Genomic DNA, 17,675 nt, shown 5'->3' with positions numbered 1-17,675 from the left:
GTGGTGAGAGAGGGCATCCCTGTCTTGTGCCAGTTTTCAAAGGGAATTTTTCCAGTTTTTGCCCATTCAGTATGATATTGGCTGTGGGTTTGTCATAAATAGCTCTTATTATTTTGAGGTACGTTCCATCAATACCGAATTTATTGAGCGTTTTTAGCATGAAGGGCTGTTGAATTTTGTCAAAAGCCTTTTCTGCATCTATTGAGATAATCATGTGGTTCTTGTCTTTGGTTCTGTTTATATGCTGGATTATGTTTATTGATTTGCGAATGTTGAACCAGCCTTGCATCCCAGGGATGAAGCCCACTTGATCATGGTGGATAAGCTTTTTGATGTGTTGTTGAATCCGGTTTGCCAGTATTTTATTGAGGATTTTTGCATCGATGTTCATCAGGGATATTGGTCTAAAATTCTCTTTTTTTGTTGTATCTCTGCCAGGCTTTGGTATCAGGATGATGTTGGCCTCATAAAATGAGTTAGGGAGGATTCCCTCTTTTTCTATTGATTGGAATAGTTTCAGAAGGAATGGTACCAACTCCTCCTTGTACCTCTGGTAGAATTCAGCTGTGAATCCATCTGGTCCTGGACTTTTTTTGGTTGGTAGGCTATTAATTGTTGCCTCAATTTCAGAGCCTGCTATTGGTCTATTCAGGGATTCAACTTCTTCCTGGTTTAGTCTTGGAAGAGTGTAAGTGTCCAGGAAATTATCCATTTCTTCTAGATTTTCCAGTTTATTTGCGTAGAGGTGTTTATAGTATTCTCTGATGGTAGTTTGTATTTCTGTGGGGTCGGTGGTGATATCCCCTTTATCATTTTTAATTGCGTCGATTTGATTCTTCTCTCTTTTCTTCTTTATTAGTCTTGCTAGTGGTCTGTCAATTTTGTTGATCTTTTCAAAAAACCAACTCCTGGATTCATTGATTTTTTGGAGGGTTTTTTGTGTCTCTATCTCCTTCAGTTCTGCTCTGATCTTAGTTATTTCTTGCCTTCTGCTAGCTTTCGAATGTGTTTGCTCTTGCTTCTCTAGTTCTTTTAATTGCGATGTTAGAGTGTCAATTTTTGATCTTTCCTGCTTTCTCTTGTGGGCATTTAGTGCTATAAATTTCCCTCTGCACACTGCTTTAAATGTGTCCCAGAGATTCTGGTATGTTGTATCTTTGTTCTCATTGGTTTCAAAGAACATCTTTATTTCTGCCTTCATTTCGTGATGTACCCAGTAGTCATTCAGGAGCAGGTTGTTCAGTTTCCATGTAGTTGAGCGGTTTTGATTGAGTTTCTTAGTCCTGAGTTCTAGTTTGATTGCACTGTGGTCTGAGAGACAGTTTGTTATAATTTCTGTTCTTGTACATTTGCTGAGGAGTGCTTTACTTCCAATTATATGGTCAATTTTGGAGTAAGTACGATGTGGTGCTGAGAAGAATGTATATTCTGTTGATTTGGGGTGGAGAGTTCTATAGATGTCTATTAGGTCTGCTTGCTGCAGAGATGAGTTCAATTCCTGGATATCCTTGTTAACTTTCTGTCTCGTTGATCTGTCTAATGTTGACAGTGGAGTGTTGAAGTCTCCCATTATTATTGTATGGGAGTCTAAGTCTCTTTGTAAGTCTCTAAGGACTTGCTTTATGAATCTGGGTGCTCCTGTATTGGGTGCATATATATTTAGGATAGTTAGCTCTTCCTGTTGAATTGATCCCTTTACCATTATGTAATGGCCTTCTTTGTCTCTTTTGATCTTTGATGGTTTAAAGTCTGTTTTATCAGAGACTAGTATTGCAACCCCTGCTTTTTTTTGTTCTCCATTTGCTTGGTAAATCTTCCTCCATCCCTTTATTTTGAGCCTATGTATGTCTCTGCGTGTGAGATGGGTCTCCTGAATACAGCAGACTGATGGGTCTTGACTCTTTATCCAGTTTGCCAGTCTGTGTCTTTTCATTGGAGCATTTAGTCCATTTACATTTAAGGTTAAGATTGTTATGTGTGAACTTGATCCTGCCATTATGATATTAACTGGTTATTTTGCTCGTTAGTTGATGCAGTTTCTTCCTAGCCTCGATGGTCTTTACATTTTGGCATGTTTTTGCAATGGCTGGTACCGGTTGTTCCTTTCCATGTTTAGTGCTTCCTTCAGGGTCTCTTGTAAGGCAGGCCTAGTGGTGACAAAATCTCTAAGCATTTGCTTATCTGTAAAGGATTTTATTTCTCCTTCACTTATGAAACTTAGTTTGGCTGGATATGAAATTCTGGGTTTAAAATTCTTTTCTTTAAGAATGTTGAATATTGGCCCCCACTCTCTTCTGGCTTGTAGAGTTTCTGCCGAGAGATCTGCTGTGAGTCTGATGGGCTTCCCTTTGTGGGTAACCCGACCTTTCTCTCTGGCTGCCCTTAAGATTTTTTCCTTCATTTCAACTTTGGTGAATCTGGCAATTCTGTGTCTTGGAGTTGCTCTTCTCGAGGAGTATCTTTGTGGCGTTCTCTGTATTTCCTGAATTTGAATGTTGGCCTGCCCTACTAGGTTGGGGAAGTTCTCCTGGATGATATCCTGAAGAGTGTTTTCCAACTTGGTTCCATTTTCCCCCTCACTTTCAGGTACCCCAATCAGACGTAGATTTGGTCTTTTTACATAATCCCACACTTCTTGCAGGCTTTGTTCATTTCTTTTTCTTCTTTTTTCTTTTGGTTTCTCTTCTCGCTTCATTTCATTCATTTGATCCTCAATTGCTGATACTCTTTCTTCCAGTTGATCGAGTCGGTTACTGAAGCTTGTGCATTTGTCACATATTTCTCGTGTCATGGTTTTCATCTCTGTCAGTTCATTTATGGCCTTCTCTGCATTAATTATTCTAGTTATCAATTCTTCCACTCTTTTTTCAAGATTTTTAGTTTCTTTGCGCTGGGTACGTAATTCCTCCTTTAGCTCTGAGAAGTTTGATGGACTGAAGCCTTCTTCTCTCATCTCGTCAAAGTCATTCTCCGTTCAGCTTTGATCCGTTGCTGGCAATGAGCTGCGTTCCTTTGCAGGGGGAGATGCGCTCTTATTTTTTGAATTTCCAGCTTTTCTGCCCTGCTTTTTCCCCATCTTTTTGGTTTTATCTGCCTCTGGTCTTTGATGATGGTGATGTACTGATGGGGTTTTGGTGTGGGTGTCCTTCCCGTTTGTTAGTTTTCCTTCTAACAGTCAGGACCCTCAGCTGTAGGTCTTTTGGAGATTGCTTGAGGTCCACTCCAGACCCTGTTTGCCTGGGTATCAGCAGCAGAGGCTGCAGAAGATAGAATATTGCTGAACAGTGAGTGTACCTGTCTGATTCTTGCTTTGGAAGCTTTCTCTCAGGGGTGTACTCCACCGTGTGAGGTGTGGGGTGTCGGTCTGCCCCTAGTGGGGGATGTCTCCCAGTTAGGCTACTCAGGGTTCAGGGACCCACGTGAGCAGGCAGTCTGTCCGTTCTCAGATCTCAACCTCCGTGTTGGGAGATCCACTGCTCTCTTCAAAGCTGTCAGACAGAGTCGTTTGCGTCTGCAGAGGTTTCTGCTGCTTTTTTTTTTTTTTTTGTTGTTGTTGTTGTTGTTTAGCTGTGCCCTGTCCCCAGAGGTGGAGTCTACAGAGACAGGCAGGCCTCCTTGAGCTGCTGTGAGCTTCACCCAGTTCGAGCTCCCAGTGGCTTTGTTTACCTACTTAAGCCTCAGCAATGGCGGGCGCCCCTCCCCCAGCCTCGCTGCTGCCTTGCCATTAGATCGCAGACTGCTGTGCTAGCAATGAGGGAGGCTCCATGGGTGTGGGACCCTCCCGGCCAGGTGTGGTATATAATCTCCTGGTGTGCCCGTTTGCTAAGACCCTTGGTAAAGTGCAGTATTGGGGTGGGAGTTACCCGATTTTCCAGGTGTTGTGTGTCAGTTCCCCTGGCTAGGAAAAGGGATTCCCTTCCCCCTTTCGCTTCCCAGGTGAGGCGATGCCTCACCCTGCTTCAGCTCTGGCTGTTTGGGCTGCAGCAGCCGACCAGCACCGATTGTCCGGCACTCCTTAGTGAGATGAACCCAGTACCTCAGTTGAAAATGCAGAAATCACCTGTCTTCTGTGTCGCTCGTGTTGGGAGCTGGAGACTGGAGCTGTTCCTATTTAGCCACCTTGCTCCGCTCCTTCTGTGTGTGTGTTTGAAATCCATTCTGCCAATCTCTGTCTTTAAATTGGAGACTTTAATCCATTTGCATTTAATATAATTACTAATAAGGAAGAATGTACTTCTACGATTTTTTTACGTGTCATATCCTTTTTGTTCCTCAATTCCTTCATCACTGCCTTCTTTTGGCTAGTTAGATACTGATTTTGATTCTCTGCTCATTTCTTTTACTATATTGTATATATTTTTAATTGTGTTCATAGTGATCATGTCATGGATTACAATTAACATCTGAATTCATAAAAATTTAAATTTGAAATAATACCAATTTAGTTTCAGTTGTATACAAAATTTGCTAATAGATAGCTCTGCCTTCTCTTGTGTTGTTATTGTGCCACAAACTACATTTTTATACATTGCATGACCACCAACATATATTTATAATTATTGTTTTATGCTTTTGCCTTTTTAATTATATACAAAATGAAAAGAGGAATTATAAGCCAAAAGTATATTATTAGTGACATATATTTACCTATGTAGTTATGCTTACTTGGGTTATTTATTTCTTTGTGTGAATTCAATTTGCTGTCTAGTGTCCTTTCGTTTTAGTCTGAACAACTCATTTTAGTATTTCTTGTAGGGCAGTTCTACTAGTGACAGACCTTCTTAGTTTTTGTTTACCTGGGGATATCTTAAATTTTTCTTCATTTTTGAAGGATCATTTTGCCAGATATAGAATTCTTGTTTAACAGTCCCTCTTTCACCCCCAGCACTTTGAATATGCCATTCCATTGCCTCTGATGTCATGGATTCTGATGAGAAACAGCCATTAATTTTACTGAGAATCTCTTATCTGTGAAAGTTCACTTCTCCCTTGCTGCTTTCAGGATTATTTCTTTGTCTTGTCTTTTGATAGTTTGATTATAGTGTGTCTTGGTATAGCTCTCTTTGAGTTTATCCTACTTAGAATCTTTAAGGTCTTTGGATGTGTAGATTCATATCTTTTATCAATTTGGGAAGGATGGGACATTATTTCTTCAAATGTTCTTTCTTTCCCCCTCTTTCTCCTCTTCTCAGATTTCCATTAGTGTATGTTGGTATGGTGGATGGTATCTCTCAGGTATCTTAGGTTATGTCAACTTTTATTTATTTATTTTTTTTGAGACTGAGTTTCGCTCTTTGTGTGCAATGGTGCAATCTCAGCTCACTGCAAACTCCACTTCCCAGGTTCAAGCGATTCTCCTGCCTCAACCTCCTGAGTATCTGGGATTACAGGCATGCACCACCACGTCCAGCAAATTTTGTATTTTTAGTAGAGACGGGGTTTCTCCATGTTGGGCAAGGTGGTCTCAAACTCCTGACCTCTGGTGATCCACTTGCCTTGGCCTCCCAAAGTGCTGGGATTAAAGGTGTGAGCCACTGTGCCCGGCCCATCTTTTTTTTTTTTTTTTTTGACACAGGATCTTGCTCTGCCAATAGGCTACAGTGCAGTGGCATAATCTTAGATCACTGGAGCCTCAAACTCCTGGGCACAAGCAATCTTCCTGCCTCAGCCTCCCAAGTAGACTACAGGCACATGCCACCATGCCAGGCAAATTATTATTATTATTTGCAGAGGTAGGGTCTTGCCTTGTTGCCTAGGCTGGTCTGTAACTCCTAGCTTCACATGATCCTTCCACCTTGGCCTTCTACAGTGCTGGGATTACAGGTATGAGCCACTACACCTGGCAGGTTCTGTTTGTATTTTTTTCTTTCTGCCCATCAAATTGAGTAATCTCAACAGACCTATCTGCATGTTCATAGTTCTTTCTTCTGTTTCTTAACATCTATTCTTGTATCCCTTTTGTATATTTTCCATTTTAATTATTGTACTTTTTATCTCCAGAATTTCTACTTGGTTCCTTTTAATAAACTCTATCTCATTGATATTCTCTATTTTGGTGAGGCATCATTCTCATGTTTTCCTTTAGTTCTTTGTTCATGTATCCTTTAACTGTATGAGCATATTTAAAATAGTTGATTTAAAGTTTTTGTCTAGTAAGCCCAATGTCTGGCATTCATCAGGGTCAGTTTTTATTGTTTTTGAATGGGTCATAATTTCTTATTTCTTTGGATACTTTGTATTTTTTGTTGTTGTTGTAAAGCAGACATTTAGAATATTATAATGTCACAACTCTGGAAATTAGGCTGTCCCCACTTCCCAGTGTTTCTTGTTGTCTTTGGTTTTTTTAATGACTTTTGCGAACTAATTTTGTAAGGTCAGTATTTTTTGTTGTATGTCTCTATTCAATTAGTTTAGTGTTACTAGATTAGCTAGTAATTCAACAGAGATTTCATTAAATGTCTGAAATAACCACAACAAAAATTTCCCAGATTTTGCAGATGGGCTCTGTGTGTGCCTTGGGGTCTGATTTCAACACTCAGCTGAGCAGTTTACAAATCTGCATTAGCCTTCACTTCCTGGTTGGGCCAAGCCTGAAGATCAGCCAGAGGTTACAGCTTAGTTCCTTCTCATGTCTTTTGTGAGTACACACCCAACCGTGAACATGAGTGTGGCCTTCTGGATTCCCAAAAATATGTGGGAGATTTTCAAACTTTTTGTTTCCCAAAGCATCTTACTCTCACCTTTCCTCTCAGGCTTTCTGCTTTGTCTGCTTGTTGCCTCAACTGTTATCCCTTGGGCCAGGAGGCAGTGGCTCATACATTTTACCTTTAAATAATTGTGACAAAATCTTCCAGGGTAATACCTCTCTCCTGGAGCATTCCTAGTTAGATGAAATAAAATCAAGACCTGTGACCTAGTCCTTCAAAGAGCCACCAGACAGCCCAAAACAAATAACTACAATCGCCCAAGAACAAGATATTTTCTGTTCACTATGGCACCAGGAACTCACACCACTGCTCAGCTAGAGAATGTGGGTTGGGGTAAGTTAAAATGTCACAAAGCTCTCCCGTCTAGATTCAGCTGTTTTTTCTTTATTAAGCATTCACTTGGTTGCTGAAACCTTTGGTTATTTTCCAGAGTTTTGATAAAGTTGATTAGGACAGTTTTTGCCAGACTGTTATTTTTGTGTTGTCACACCAAGTGTCAGGTTCCAGCCCATGCTGAGGTCTGAGGGGGAGTGGGTGGACGGGTGGCAGATAGCTGAAAGAACATTCGGGGGGCCATAGGCAGGTAAAATATGGCTTTTATTCTCTGGCTGCTCTGTCTGTCTTTATCTTGGTTGCCCGCTCTGGCTGCAGCCCTTCTCAGCGGCTGGCTCCACGGCTCCTGCCGCCCCCATGGCTCTCCCTTACAGGGTCAGCAACTCCACTCTCTCTCTCTGGGTGTGAACAATATGTACAGCATCAGCAGGGCAGTTGTACCTTTTACAAATAGTGGCTCAGAGCCAAGTATGAGTTTACACAAACAGGTTATATAACAAATAGAGTTTTGTGCCTGTGCTCCAAACTTGCTGAGTCACACTGGCCCAGATATCTGACTCAACCTACTCTTGAACTTAGCACATACATTTTCTTTACACGTGTAGAGATAGATTTTTGGAATTTCTACTCTGCCATTGTTTGCTGATATAACACTTGGCTTGGTTTTTCTTGGTCCTTGCGTTTATATGTAAGTTTTAGAAGTATCTTGTCAATTTCCACCCAAAACACTGAATGGTATTTTGATGTGGTGGCATTGAATATATAGATCAACTTGAAGAGAATTGATATCTTTACAATATTGAGTCTTCCACTTAATAAATATGGCATATCCATCCATTTACTTAGGTCTTTTTGATTTCCTTCAGTAATATTATATATTTTTCTGTGGTGAGATCTTACATATCTTTTACTATATTTGTCTTGAAGTATTTGACTTTTTATGCTTTTATTGTGAGAGGGTTTCTAATAATAAATTTCTTTTAAAATTATTGGACTATTCAGCAATGCTATTTATGCTTATCAATTTTAAAAATTATGTTTTTTGAGGAACTTTAAATTTCACTAAAATTTTCAAATTCAATGACAAAAGTTTTTTTAATAATATAATCATTTTAATATCTGCTGATCTGTAATGATATTCCCTTATTCATTTTGATAAATTTTTTTAGACTCTCTAATCAGTTTCAGCAGGAATTTATTAGTTTTATTAAGCTTAAAAAGTTAACTTTTGGTCTTTTGGATCCTGTCTATTGTATGTTTCCTAAGTCATTAATTCTTGCTCTTATTTTTATTTTTAAAATTCTAGTAGAATTTAATTACTAAGTTTTAGATTTTTTTTATATAACATATATATTTAAGCCTATAAATTTCCCTCTTATTCTGACTTTAGGAGTATCTCACAAGTTTTGATATAGTTCCACCATTATTCTACTTAATTTATTTTTGGGTTTCCGTTTTCAATTCTTTTTTGTCTAAAAAAGGCTTAATGTTGACTTCATTTTTTAAGAGAAGTTTTGACAGTAATTTGCTTTCCACACTTAGAATATATGTCTTCCAGATTTCGTTATTTCTGCAGAGAAATCGGTCAATGGCATATTTGTTGCATCTTTAAAGTTAATCTGTTTTTAATATGTTCTTTTTTCCCCCCACAATTCACTGTAAGGGGTGTAGGTAGAGAATTTTCTTTGCATTTATTATGCTTGGGGTTTAGTAGAGTTTATATAATCTGTGGATGGATGTCTTTCGTTTTGGAAAATTCTCAGCCATTGTTTATTAAAATATTCTGCACTCTTCTCTCCTTCTGGGACTCAAACTACACTTTAATAGATCTTGCCACTGTATCTCTGTCTCTTATCTTCTCTTCCATCTTTTCCATTGTTTTGTCTCTTTATACTTTCAATTCATCAAATTGATATATTGAATTCTTTCTTTCAGTTATATATATAGATATATATACACACATACTTATAAATATGTGTATCTATATATATATACTTTTTTTTTTTTTTGACACAGGATCTCACTCTGTCACTCAGGCTTGAGTGCAGCAGCATGAACATGGCTCACTGCAGTCTCAACCTCCTGGGCTCAGGTGATCCTCTTACCTCAGCCTCCTGAGTAGCTGGGACTACAGGTGTGCACCACTCCACCTGGCTAATTTTTTGTAATGATGGTGTCTCATTATGTTGTCCAGTCTGGTCTCAAACTCCTGGGCTCAAGTGATCTTCCTACGTAGCCTCCCAAAATGCTGAGATTACAGGCATAAGCTACTGTGACTGGCTCAGTTATATTTTTACATTCTAGAATTTTATTTTAAGTAATTTAAATTGTCTGCAATTTTCTCAATTTTTTATTTCCTTGAACATTTTAAAGTTATCTTAAAATTAATGTCATGTATCCACTATCAGGATACTCTGTGCTCTGTTTCTAATATATACTGTTTTTCTTGGTTTTTAAACACATAGTCCGGGGTTCTCTCATACATATTTTCTTGTGCAGCTAAAATGTTCTGTTCCCCCAGATAAGATTTATGTTTTCTGGCAGGCATCCAGAGATACTAGTAGCCAGGGATCATCTTAACCTCTTTCACAAAGCATTTATTTCTTACCTGGCATTATTTGTTTTGATAAATCTCCTTGGAGTGCAAACCTAAAGTAAGGGGGGTTTACCGGCCTCCCCTTCTACTTAGTGGGCTCTGGGTTCTTATTTTGTTTCCTTTGTCCTTTGTAGTAATCAAAATGTCTGCTCAGCTTCCCAGCCCTTTAGCCTCCTCCTCTGGTCCCTCTAGGGAAAAAACGGCCTTGAGTGCTGGGCTCATTGCTCTAGGTTTTCCTTTTCTCCTAAATATTCTTCACTTATTTATTAATTCTCCAGACCTTCAAACATATATTTCCTTACATATTTTGTGTACGGTTTCTGGGTGTTCTTAGTGGAAATATTGATCTGAGTCCTTAGTTTGTTATTACTGGAATGAGAAGTATCAATTTACCGCTAAGTGCCACATGACTACATCCTACAGGTTTTTATATGTAATATTGTTTTTGTCATCTACTTCCACTTATGGAAATTCCCATTATGTTTTCTCTTTAACACATGGATGTGGAGAAGTGCATTTTTTTGTTTCCCAAAATGTTTAAAAAATAATGTTTTAAGATAGATTCCTAAGATTTTATTGTGGTCAGAGAAAATATCTGTCTTCTTTTAGAAATATGTGTCTTTCTAAACACATGGCTAATTTTTGTAAATGTTCCATGGATACTTGAAAATCTTGCATTTGTTACATTTGTTAAGTACAGAAATCGAAGTTCTTAATTTCACTGTCTGAATATTTTATATTTTTACCAATTTTGCAACTTTTGTTTGCTTCATGACAGTTTCTGTCAGATGTGTTGAAATTTTCCATATTAATGTTGATTTATCAATTTCTTCTTGTATAAATTTCTCCAGTTTTTGCTTTATACAATTCAACATTTGTTGTTAGTTGTGTACAATTTCACAATTGGTGTCTCTTCTTTGTGAATAATTTTGTATATCATGTAGTTTTCCATTTTATCCTTAATAAAATGTTTTGCTTCAAACTCTGTTTTGTGATATATGTTGGAACTATTACTAGCTCTCTTTTCATTAGTATTTGCATGGCATGTATCTTTTGAATTTCTTTATTTTCTACCTTCTGTATTGTTTTTATATTGTATATGTGATTTCTAAATAGCATATATCAAAATTGCATATATTGCATATATTGTTTTTATATTGTATATGTGATTTCTAAATAGCATATATCAAAATTGTCTTTGAAATCTAACTTGATCACTTTTATTTGTTCTTAGGTGAGATATTTATACCTATGTAGGTATTTGCACTAATTTCTACTCTCTAGCTTGACTTTTTGGCTTACTATACAACATTTTTTATTTTCTTCATTCCTATCTGCTTTTGGATGGAAATATTGGACTATATACTTTTTCTCCTCTGCTTGTTTGGAAGCTGCAGATCATTTATCATTTTAGTCTTTTCCCCTAAAATTTTAACACATACATTAAACCACTAATTTTCCTAAGGGAATATAGTGATTCTATACTTCTTTTTTCCTCCTGAATATATCAAGAAATTAGCACTCATTAGTTACTGATTAATAGCCTTCCTAATTTTCTAATTGTCATCTTGAATTCTACCCTTACTTTAAAAATTATTATGAAATAGTTAAGAGTCACAAAAGTGATGAAGTTAATACAACGCGTATTCATGTATCCACAACCCAGCTTAAGAAATAAAACATTATCTACAAGATCTGAGACTGTAGTCTGCCTCTCCCTGTTTACTTCTGTCTCATTATCTAACCTCCACTCCCAAGGTCATTTCTATTCTGGATTTCAAATAATTTCTCTACCTTTCTTCACACTTTTAAAAAAATATGAATTCTTAAATAATGTTACATGCAATTATTTGCTTGTTTAATAATTTTACATATTTTATTCTACTTCTTGAATATTTAAGTTCTGAAATGTAACTTTTTTGCTCAATATTAGTTTGTGTGACATAGTCATATTGATAGATATTATTCTAGTTTATTCATTTTCATGGCTATACTGTATTATATTACTTTTTATGAATGTATCAATTTATATACTCATTTTCTAGATGGAAATTTAGGTTATTACCAACTTTTGTTATTACAAACAATGTTTCTGTAAATGTTCTTGACACTATTCACAGTAGCAATGATATGGAATCAACCTAGGTAGGTACTCATCAATGGTGAATTGGATAAAGAAAATGTATACATACACCATGGAACACTATGCAGTCATAAAAAGAATAATATGTTCTTTGCAGCAACATGGATGCAGTGGGAGGCCATTTTCTAAAATGAATTAATGCAGGAACAGAAAATGAAATACCACATAAGTCTAAGAGTTGAAGTTATTTAAAAAAGGACTTGAATGTGGTTTCTTATACAAATATGATTGATTTTTTTCTCGATGATGCAAATTCAGTAGTGAATTGTTGAGATATTGAAGATGCCCTCTTTAACTTTAATATATGCTGCCAGATAATTTTTGCTTATTTTTTACTCCCCTTGCAATATGAATTGTTTCCATAGCTCCATATCTTTGCCACCATTTTGCCAGTTGGATAGGTGTGAAATGGCATCTTTTCATGGTTTTAATTTGTTGTTTCCAAATTACTAGTAAGGTTGGACGTATTTTCATATGCTTATTGGGCATTTAGTTTTCATTTTCTGAGAATTCTGTTTGTATTTTTTGTCTTTATTCCTATTGGGTTGTTTTCTTTTTCTTACTGATTCACAGAAACTCTTAATAAGTCTATAGTAATACTTTGTTGAGATTTCAGAACCAAAGGCAAACGTTTAGGATCATTTGATGATTAATTTTATGTGTCAACTTGTCTGAGGCATGAGATATTTACATATTTGGTCAAACATTATTCTGGGTATGTCTATAAGGGTGTTTCTGGGTGAGATTAGCATTTCAATTAATAGACGAAGTAAAGCAAATTGCCCTTCCTAAGCTAAGTGACTGGGACTTAGCTAATCAATTGAAACCTGAATAGAAAAAAAGGCTGAATAAGAGAGAACTTCTCCTACCTGACCATTAAGCAGGAACATCAGTTTTTTTTCTGGCCTTTAGACTCAGACTGAAACATTGGCTCTTCTTGTGTCTCAAGCCTGCTGAGTTTTGGACTGGTACACATACCATTAGCTCTCCTGGCTCTCAGGCTTTTGGACACAGACTGGAACTACACATCAGCTGTGCTGAGTTTCTAGTTTGTTGACTGCAAATCTTGCAACTTCATACACACATACACACACACACACACACACATACACACACACATCTTATTAGTTCTATTTCTCTGGAGACTTCTGACTAATACAGAACATGAACTCCAAATGAAGAAATGGAACACATCCTTAATGGAACCCATCCTTAATTCCTAGTCCAGGGACCAGGCCAGACCAGCCACTCCATGAAGGAACCCAACAGAGCCGGAGGCTACCTTGTGGATCTGAGACCCCTACTTTCCTCTGCCGCTGTGTGGTCTTGTGTACTTTTTTACTCACCTGGATAACATCTTGGAGAGGATTAGGGATAGAAAGAGGAGTCAGGAAGACTGAACTTTCATTAAAAAACCCAAATCAGCTTACTGTAAAGGAGACATTTAAATCAGAGGAAAATAATGTAAATGGGTAAGTTTAAACATTCCCCTTGTCCCTATTACCCAGCAGAGTGAAGACTCATGAGAAAGATGAGATTAATAATGGAACATAAAGAACTCTTCTTTTGTATATTTCATTATAGAGCGTACACTTCAGTACCTTTTTGGTTATGTTAAAATCCTGTGTTAAATACCAAACAAATTTCAATCATTATTCCACTAGATTATTATACTTTAACATTTTAAGCAATTTCTCCTTTGCTTAAACAACATTTACAGCTACTTTTATGATTTTTGACCCTATTTTAACAATAGCTAACTATTAACATATCTTAATTTATTTAGTAAGAGATACCTGAATGTAAGAGTTTATGCTCCACAAGGGGAAGAACAAAGGCAAATTTTAACAGAGATGTTCATACGTATATGCATTATTAAAACTGCACAACATGACCTTACCGTTCTGAATATCCACTTTCCCGGGCAAACCTCTGAAATGCACCCATAGGATCTGAGCCTGTGCTTAAGATGAATACCAGGGGAGTGTTGCATGACATGTCTTGATACAGTGTAGCCAGGTCCACAGGTGGTGTCTCTATAAACTGTTTTCCAAGATTTTCTATCACAAAGTCTGTAAGAGCAAAAACCACCTGAAAGTTGAAAAGAAAAAAAAGTATGTTGAATGAGGATCCTTCAAAATTTTATCCTAATTTTCTCCTTCAGCCCCTCAGAGGATGGTGCCTTGTGTTTTTGTACTTATTCTGTCTTGATTGGGTATACATCTTTATTTACTTACTTATTTATTTATTTTTTATTTTTATTTATTTATTTATTTTTGAGATGGAGTCTCGCTCTGTCGCCCAGGCTGGAGTGCAGTGGCACGATATCAGCTCACTGCAAGCTCCGCCTCCTGGGTTCATGCCATTCTCTTGCCTCAGCCTCCTGAGTAACTGGAACTACAGGCGCCTGCCACCACGCCTGGCAAATTGTTTGTATTTTTAGTAGAGACGGGGTTTCACCATATTAGCCAGGATGGTCTCAATCTCCTGACCTCGTGATCCACCCGCCTTAGCCTCCCAAAGTGCTGGGATTACAGGCATGAAGGTATACATCTTTTTATAGATATTATTTGGTGGATTTGTTCAGCAAATATCTGTAGACAGCTATGGTTCTCATGACTCACAAGCAAGATGAAATATTAGGTAAGAGGGAAGTCCCTCAACATTCACTCTATTTATGAAACTGCTGTCTTCCCTTCCTTGCCTCTTCTGGCCTGTTTCACATTATTGTGGACTTTACTTTCAGCCCCTACATTGTCTCTTTCTGCATTATTGATCTCTGTTTCCTTGATATTCCTATCATCATACAATTAAGCATTACTATATTCCATCCTTAAAAATAAAACCAAAACAAAGATCTTCCCTTGATGGCAGCTACTTTTCCAGCCACTATTTCATTTCTTTGCAACCACTCACAGGCCAACTTTTCAGAAAATTGGCTCAGTTTATTGTCTCCCTTTCTTCATCTCATTCACTCACCAGCCCCTTCTGACCCTTCTCTGGAACCAACCTCAGCCTTGATGATTATGCCCAGGCCTGGCCATTTCCTATATCAATTTGGTTCTTTCACTGATCCTACCCTACCTTACCTACCCCATTCCTGTTCTTGCTGGCCTTGTCCCTCCCCAATCCATATGGAGCCTTCGTGTGAGAGAAAAAGGTGTCTCCTCTTCAAGGGACTTTTAATGTGCCAGAAAGCCGTCATGATAAATACGCAGCCTATAATATCTACAATGTGAATGACTCCCCCACAGGTTGTTCAGTGTACATCCTGCACAACTGTAAACAGCAGCCCTCCCCTTAGCCCTTCACTAGCTATCAACACCGTTCTGTCCAAACAAGCCTTACTGTGTGTGTGTGTATCTGTGTGTATGTAATGCTGTTGGGCAGGGAAGTGTCCCAACCTGGTCTAGGGCCATGGCCTTGGATCACACGCTTCTGTGGCCATTGGGAAAAGATGGTGTTCACATGCTTGTTCCTTTAAGTGGGGATGTATTATGGTACTAACTATAAAGATGTCAGGGTCTAGGAGGAACAGCCATGCAATAGGGCCATCACGTTTGGGGCTTAGTTCTAATTCTAGTTGTGTCAATGTGTGGCTAAGTATAATTCACTTAACCTTTCCAGCATCAATTTCTTTATATTTTGTTTCAGGTGGACACTCTTTTTTGTATAAATTCATGGGGTAAAAGTATAATTTTGTTACATGCATAAACTGCAATAATGGTTGAGTCACTGCTTTTAGGGTTTCCATCACCTGAATAATGTTCACTGTGCTCATTAAGTAATTTATTTTATCATCCATCCCCTTCCCACCTTCTCACCCCTCTGAATCTCCATTGTCTATCATCCCTTTCTCTGCATTCATGTGTACATAATATTTAGCTCTCCTTTATGAGTGAGAACATGTGATATTTGCCTTTCTGTGTCTTACTTGTTTCAATTAAGACAGTGGTCTTCAGTTTCATCTATGTTGCTGCAAGAGACATGATTTTATCTATATTTATGGTTGAATATAGTATTCAATTGTGTATATATACCACATTTTATTTATCCAATCATTCATTGATGGACATGTAGGTCGATTTCATATCTTTGCTACTGTGAACAGTGTTGTGATAAACATGAGCGCAATTATCTTTTTGATATATTGGTTCCTTTCCTTTGGGTAGATACCTAGTAGTGAGACTGCTGGATCAAATGATAGTTCTTTTTACTTCTTTGAGAAATCTCTGCCAGGTATAGTGGCTCATGCCTGTAATCCCAGCACTTCAGGAGGTCGAGGCAGGTGAATTGTTTGAGCCCAGAAGTTTGAGGTTGCAGTGAGCTGTGATTGTGCCACTGCATTCCAGCCTGGGTGACAGAGTGAGATCATGTCTCAAAAAAAAAAAAAAATTAATACTATTTTCCATGGGGGTTGCACTAATCTACATTCCCACCAAAGTGGGAATGTATATTTCCTTTTCTCTGCATCTTCACTGACATTTGTTATTTTTTTACTTTTTAGTAATAGCTATTCTGACTGGGGTATGATAATATTTCATTGTGGTTTTAGTTTGCATTTCTCTGATGATTAATGATGTTGAGTATTTTTCATATACCTGTTAGCCATTTGTATATTTTTTGAAAAATGTCTATTTATGTCCTTTGCCTATTTTTAATTGGATTATCTCTTTTGTTATTGTTATTGAGTTCCTTGAGTTTCTTGTGTATTGTGGATATTAGTCCCCTGTCACATGCATAGTTTGTAAGTATTCTCTCCCATTCTGCAGATTATTCATTTATTCTGCTGATTATTTCTTTTGCCGAGCAGAAGCTTCTTAGATTAATTAAGTCCCATTTGCCTATTTTTTGTTGCCTGTGCTTTTGAGGTCTTAGTTGTTAATTCTTTGCCTAGACCAATGTCAAGAAGAGTTTCCCTAGGTTTTCTTCTAGTATTTTTATAGTTTCAGGTCTTATTTTTTAAGTCTTTAATTCATCTTTAGTTGGTTTTTATATAGAGTGAGATATGGGTCCAGTTTCATTCTTCTGCAAATGGCAATCCAATTTTTCCACCACCATTTACTGAAAGAGGTGTCTTTTTCCTTTTGTATGTTCTTGTTGACTTTGCCAAAGATTGGTTGGTTGCAAATACGTGGTTTTATTTCTGGATTTTCTATTCTGTTCCATTGATCTATGTATCTATTTTTATAACAGTACCATGCTGTTTTGATTACTATAGCCTTGTAATATAATTCAAAGTCAGATAATGTGATGCTTCCAGCTTTTTCCGTTTTGCTTAAGATTGCATTGGCTATTTGGGCTCTGTTTTGGTTCCATATAATTTTAGGATTGCTTTTTCTAAATCTGTGAGAAACGATGTTGGTATTTTATAGGGTTTATGTTGAATCTGTGGATTGCTTTGGACAGTATGGTCATTTTATTGATAGTAATTATTCTTATCCATGGGCATGGGATGTTTTTCCATTTATTTCTGTCATCCACAATTCCTTTCTTCAGTGTTTTGTAGTTTTCTTTGTAGAGATCTTTCACTTCCTTGGTTAAACATACATATTCTAGGTACTGTTTTTTTTCTTTTTCTTTTTTTTTTTTTTGAGACAGAGTCTTGCTCTGTTGCCCAGGTTGGAGTGCAGTGGCACAATCTCCTCAGGTCACTGCAACCTCCACCTCCTGAGTTCAAGCAGTTCTCCAGCCTCAGCCTCCCAAGTAGCTGGGATTACAGGCAAGCACCACCACACCCAGCTAATTTTTTGTATTTTTAGTAGAGATGGCATTTTGCCATGTTGCCCAGGCTGGTCTTGACCTCCTGAGCTCAAGCAATTCACCCATCTTCGCCTTCCAAAGTGCAAGGATTACAGGTGTGCACCCAGCCAGGTATGTTGTGTTTTTATGTTTT

At 37.5% G+C, this 17,675-nt stretch overlaps 1 protein-coding gene across 8 annotated transcripts in view; it reads right to left on the bottom strand.

The window, feature by feature from the left end:
- The window catches only part of DNAH6 (dynein axonemal heavy chain 6), a 380,528-nt gene that overhangs the window by 48,842 nt on the left and 314,011 nt on the right, over positions 1 to 17,675 (bottom strand). For all 8 annotated transcript variants that reach the window (XM_017947677.3, XM_017947678.3, XM_017947676.2 and 5 more), the window contains one exon: positions 13,680 to 13,870. In XM_017947677.3, coding sequence (XP_017803166.2) covers positions 13,680 to 13,870 — 191 coding nt within the window. The remainder of the gene's footprint in view (positions 1 to 13,679; positions 13,871 to 17,675) is intronic.

The sequence above is a fragment of the Papio anubis genome, chromosome 14 (assembly GCF_008728515.1).
Source record: "Papio anubis isolate 15944 chromosome 14, Panubis1.0, whole genome shotgun sequence".
Lineage (NCBI taxonomy): Eukaryota > Metazoa > Chordata > Mammalia > Primates > Cercopithecidae > Papio > Papio anubis.
Note: the sequence above shows the minus strand (reverse complement) of the source record. Positions and strands in the feature narration are given on the sequence as shown.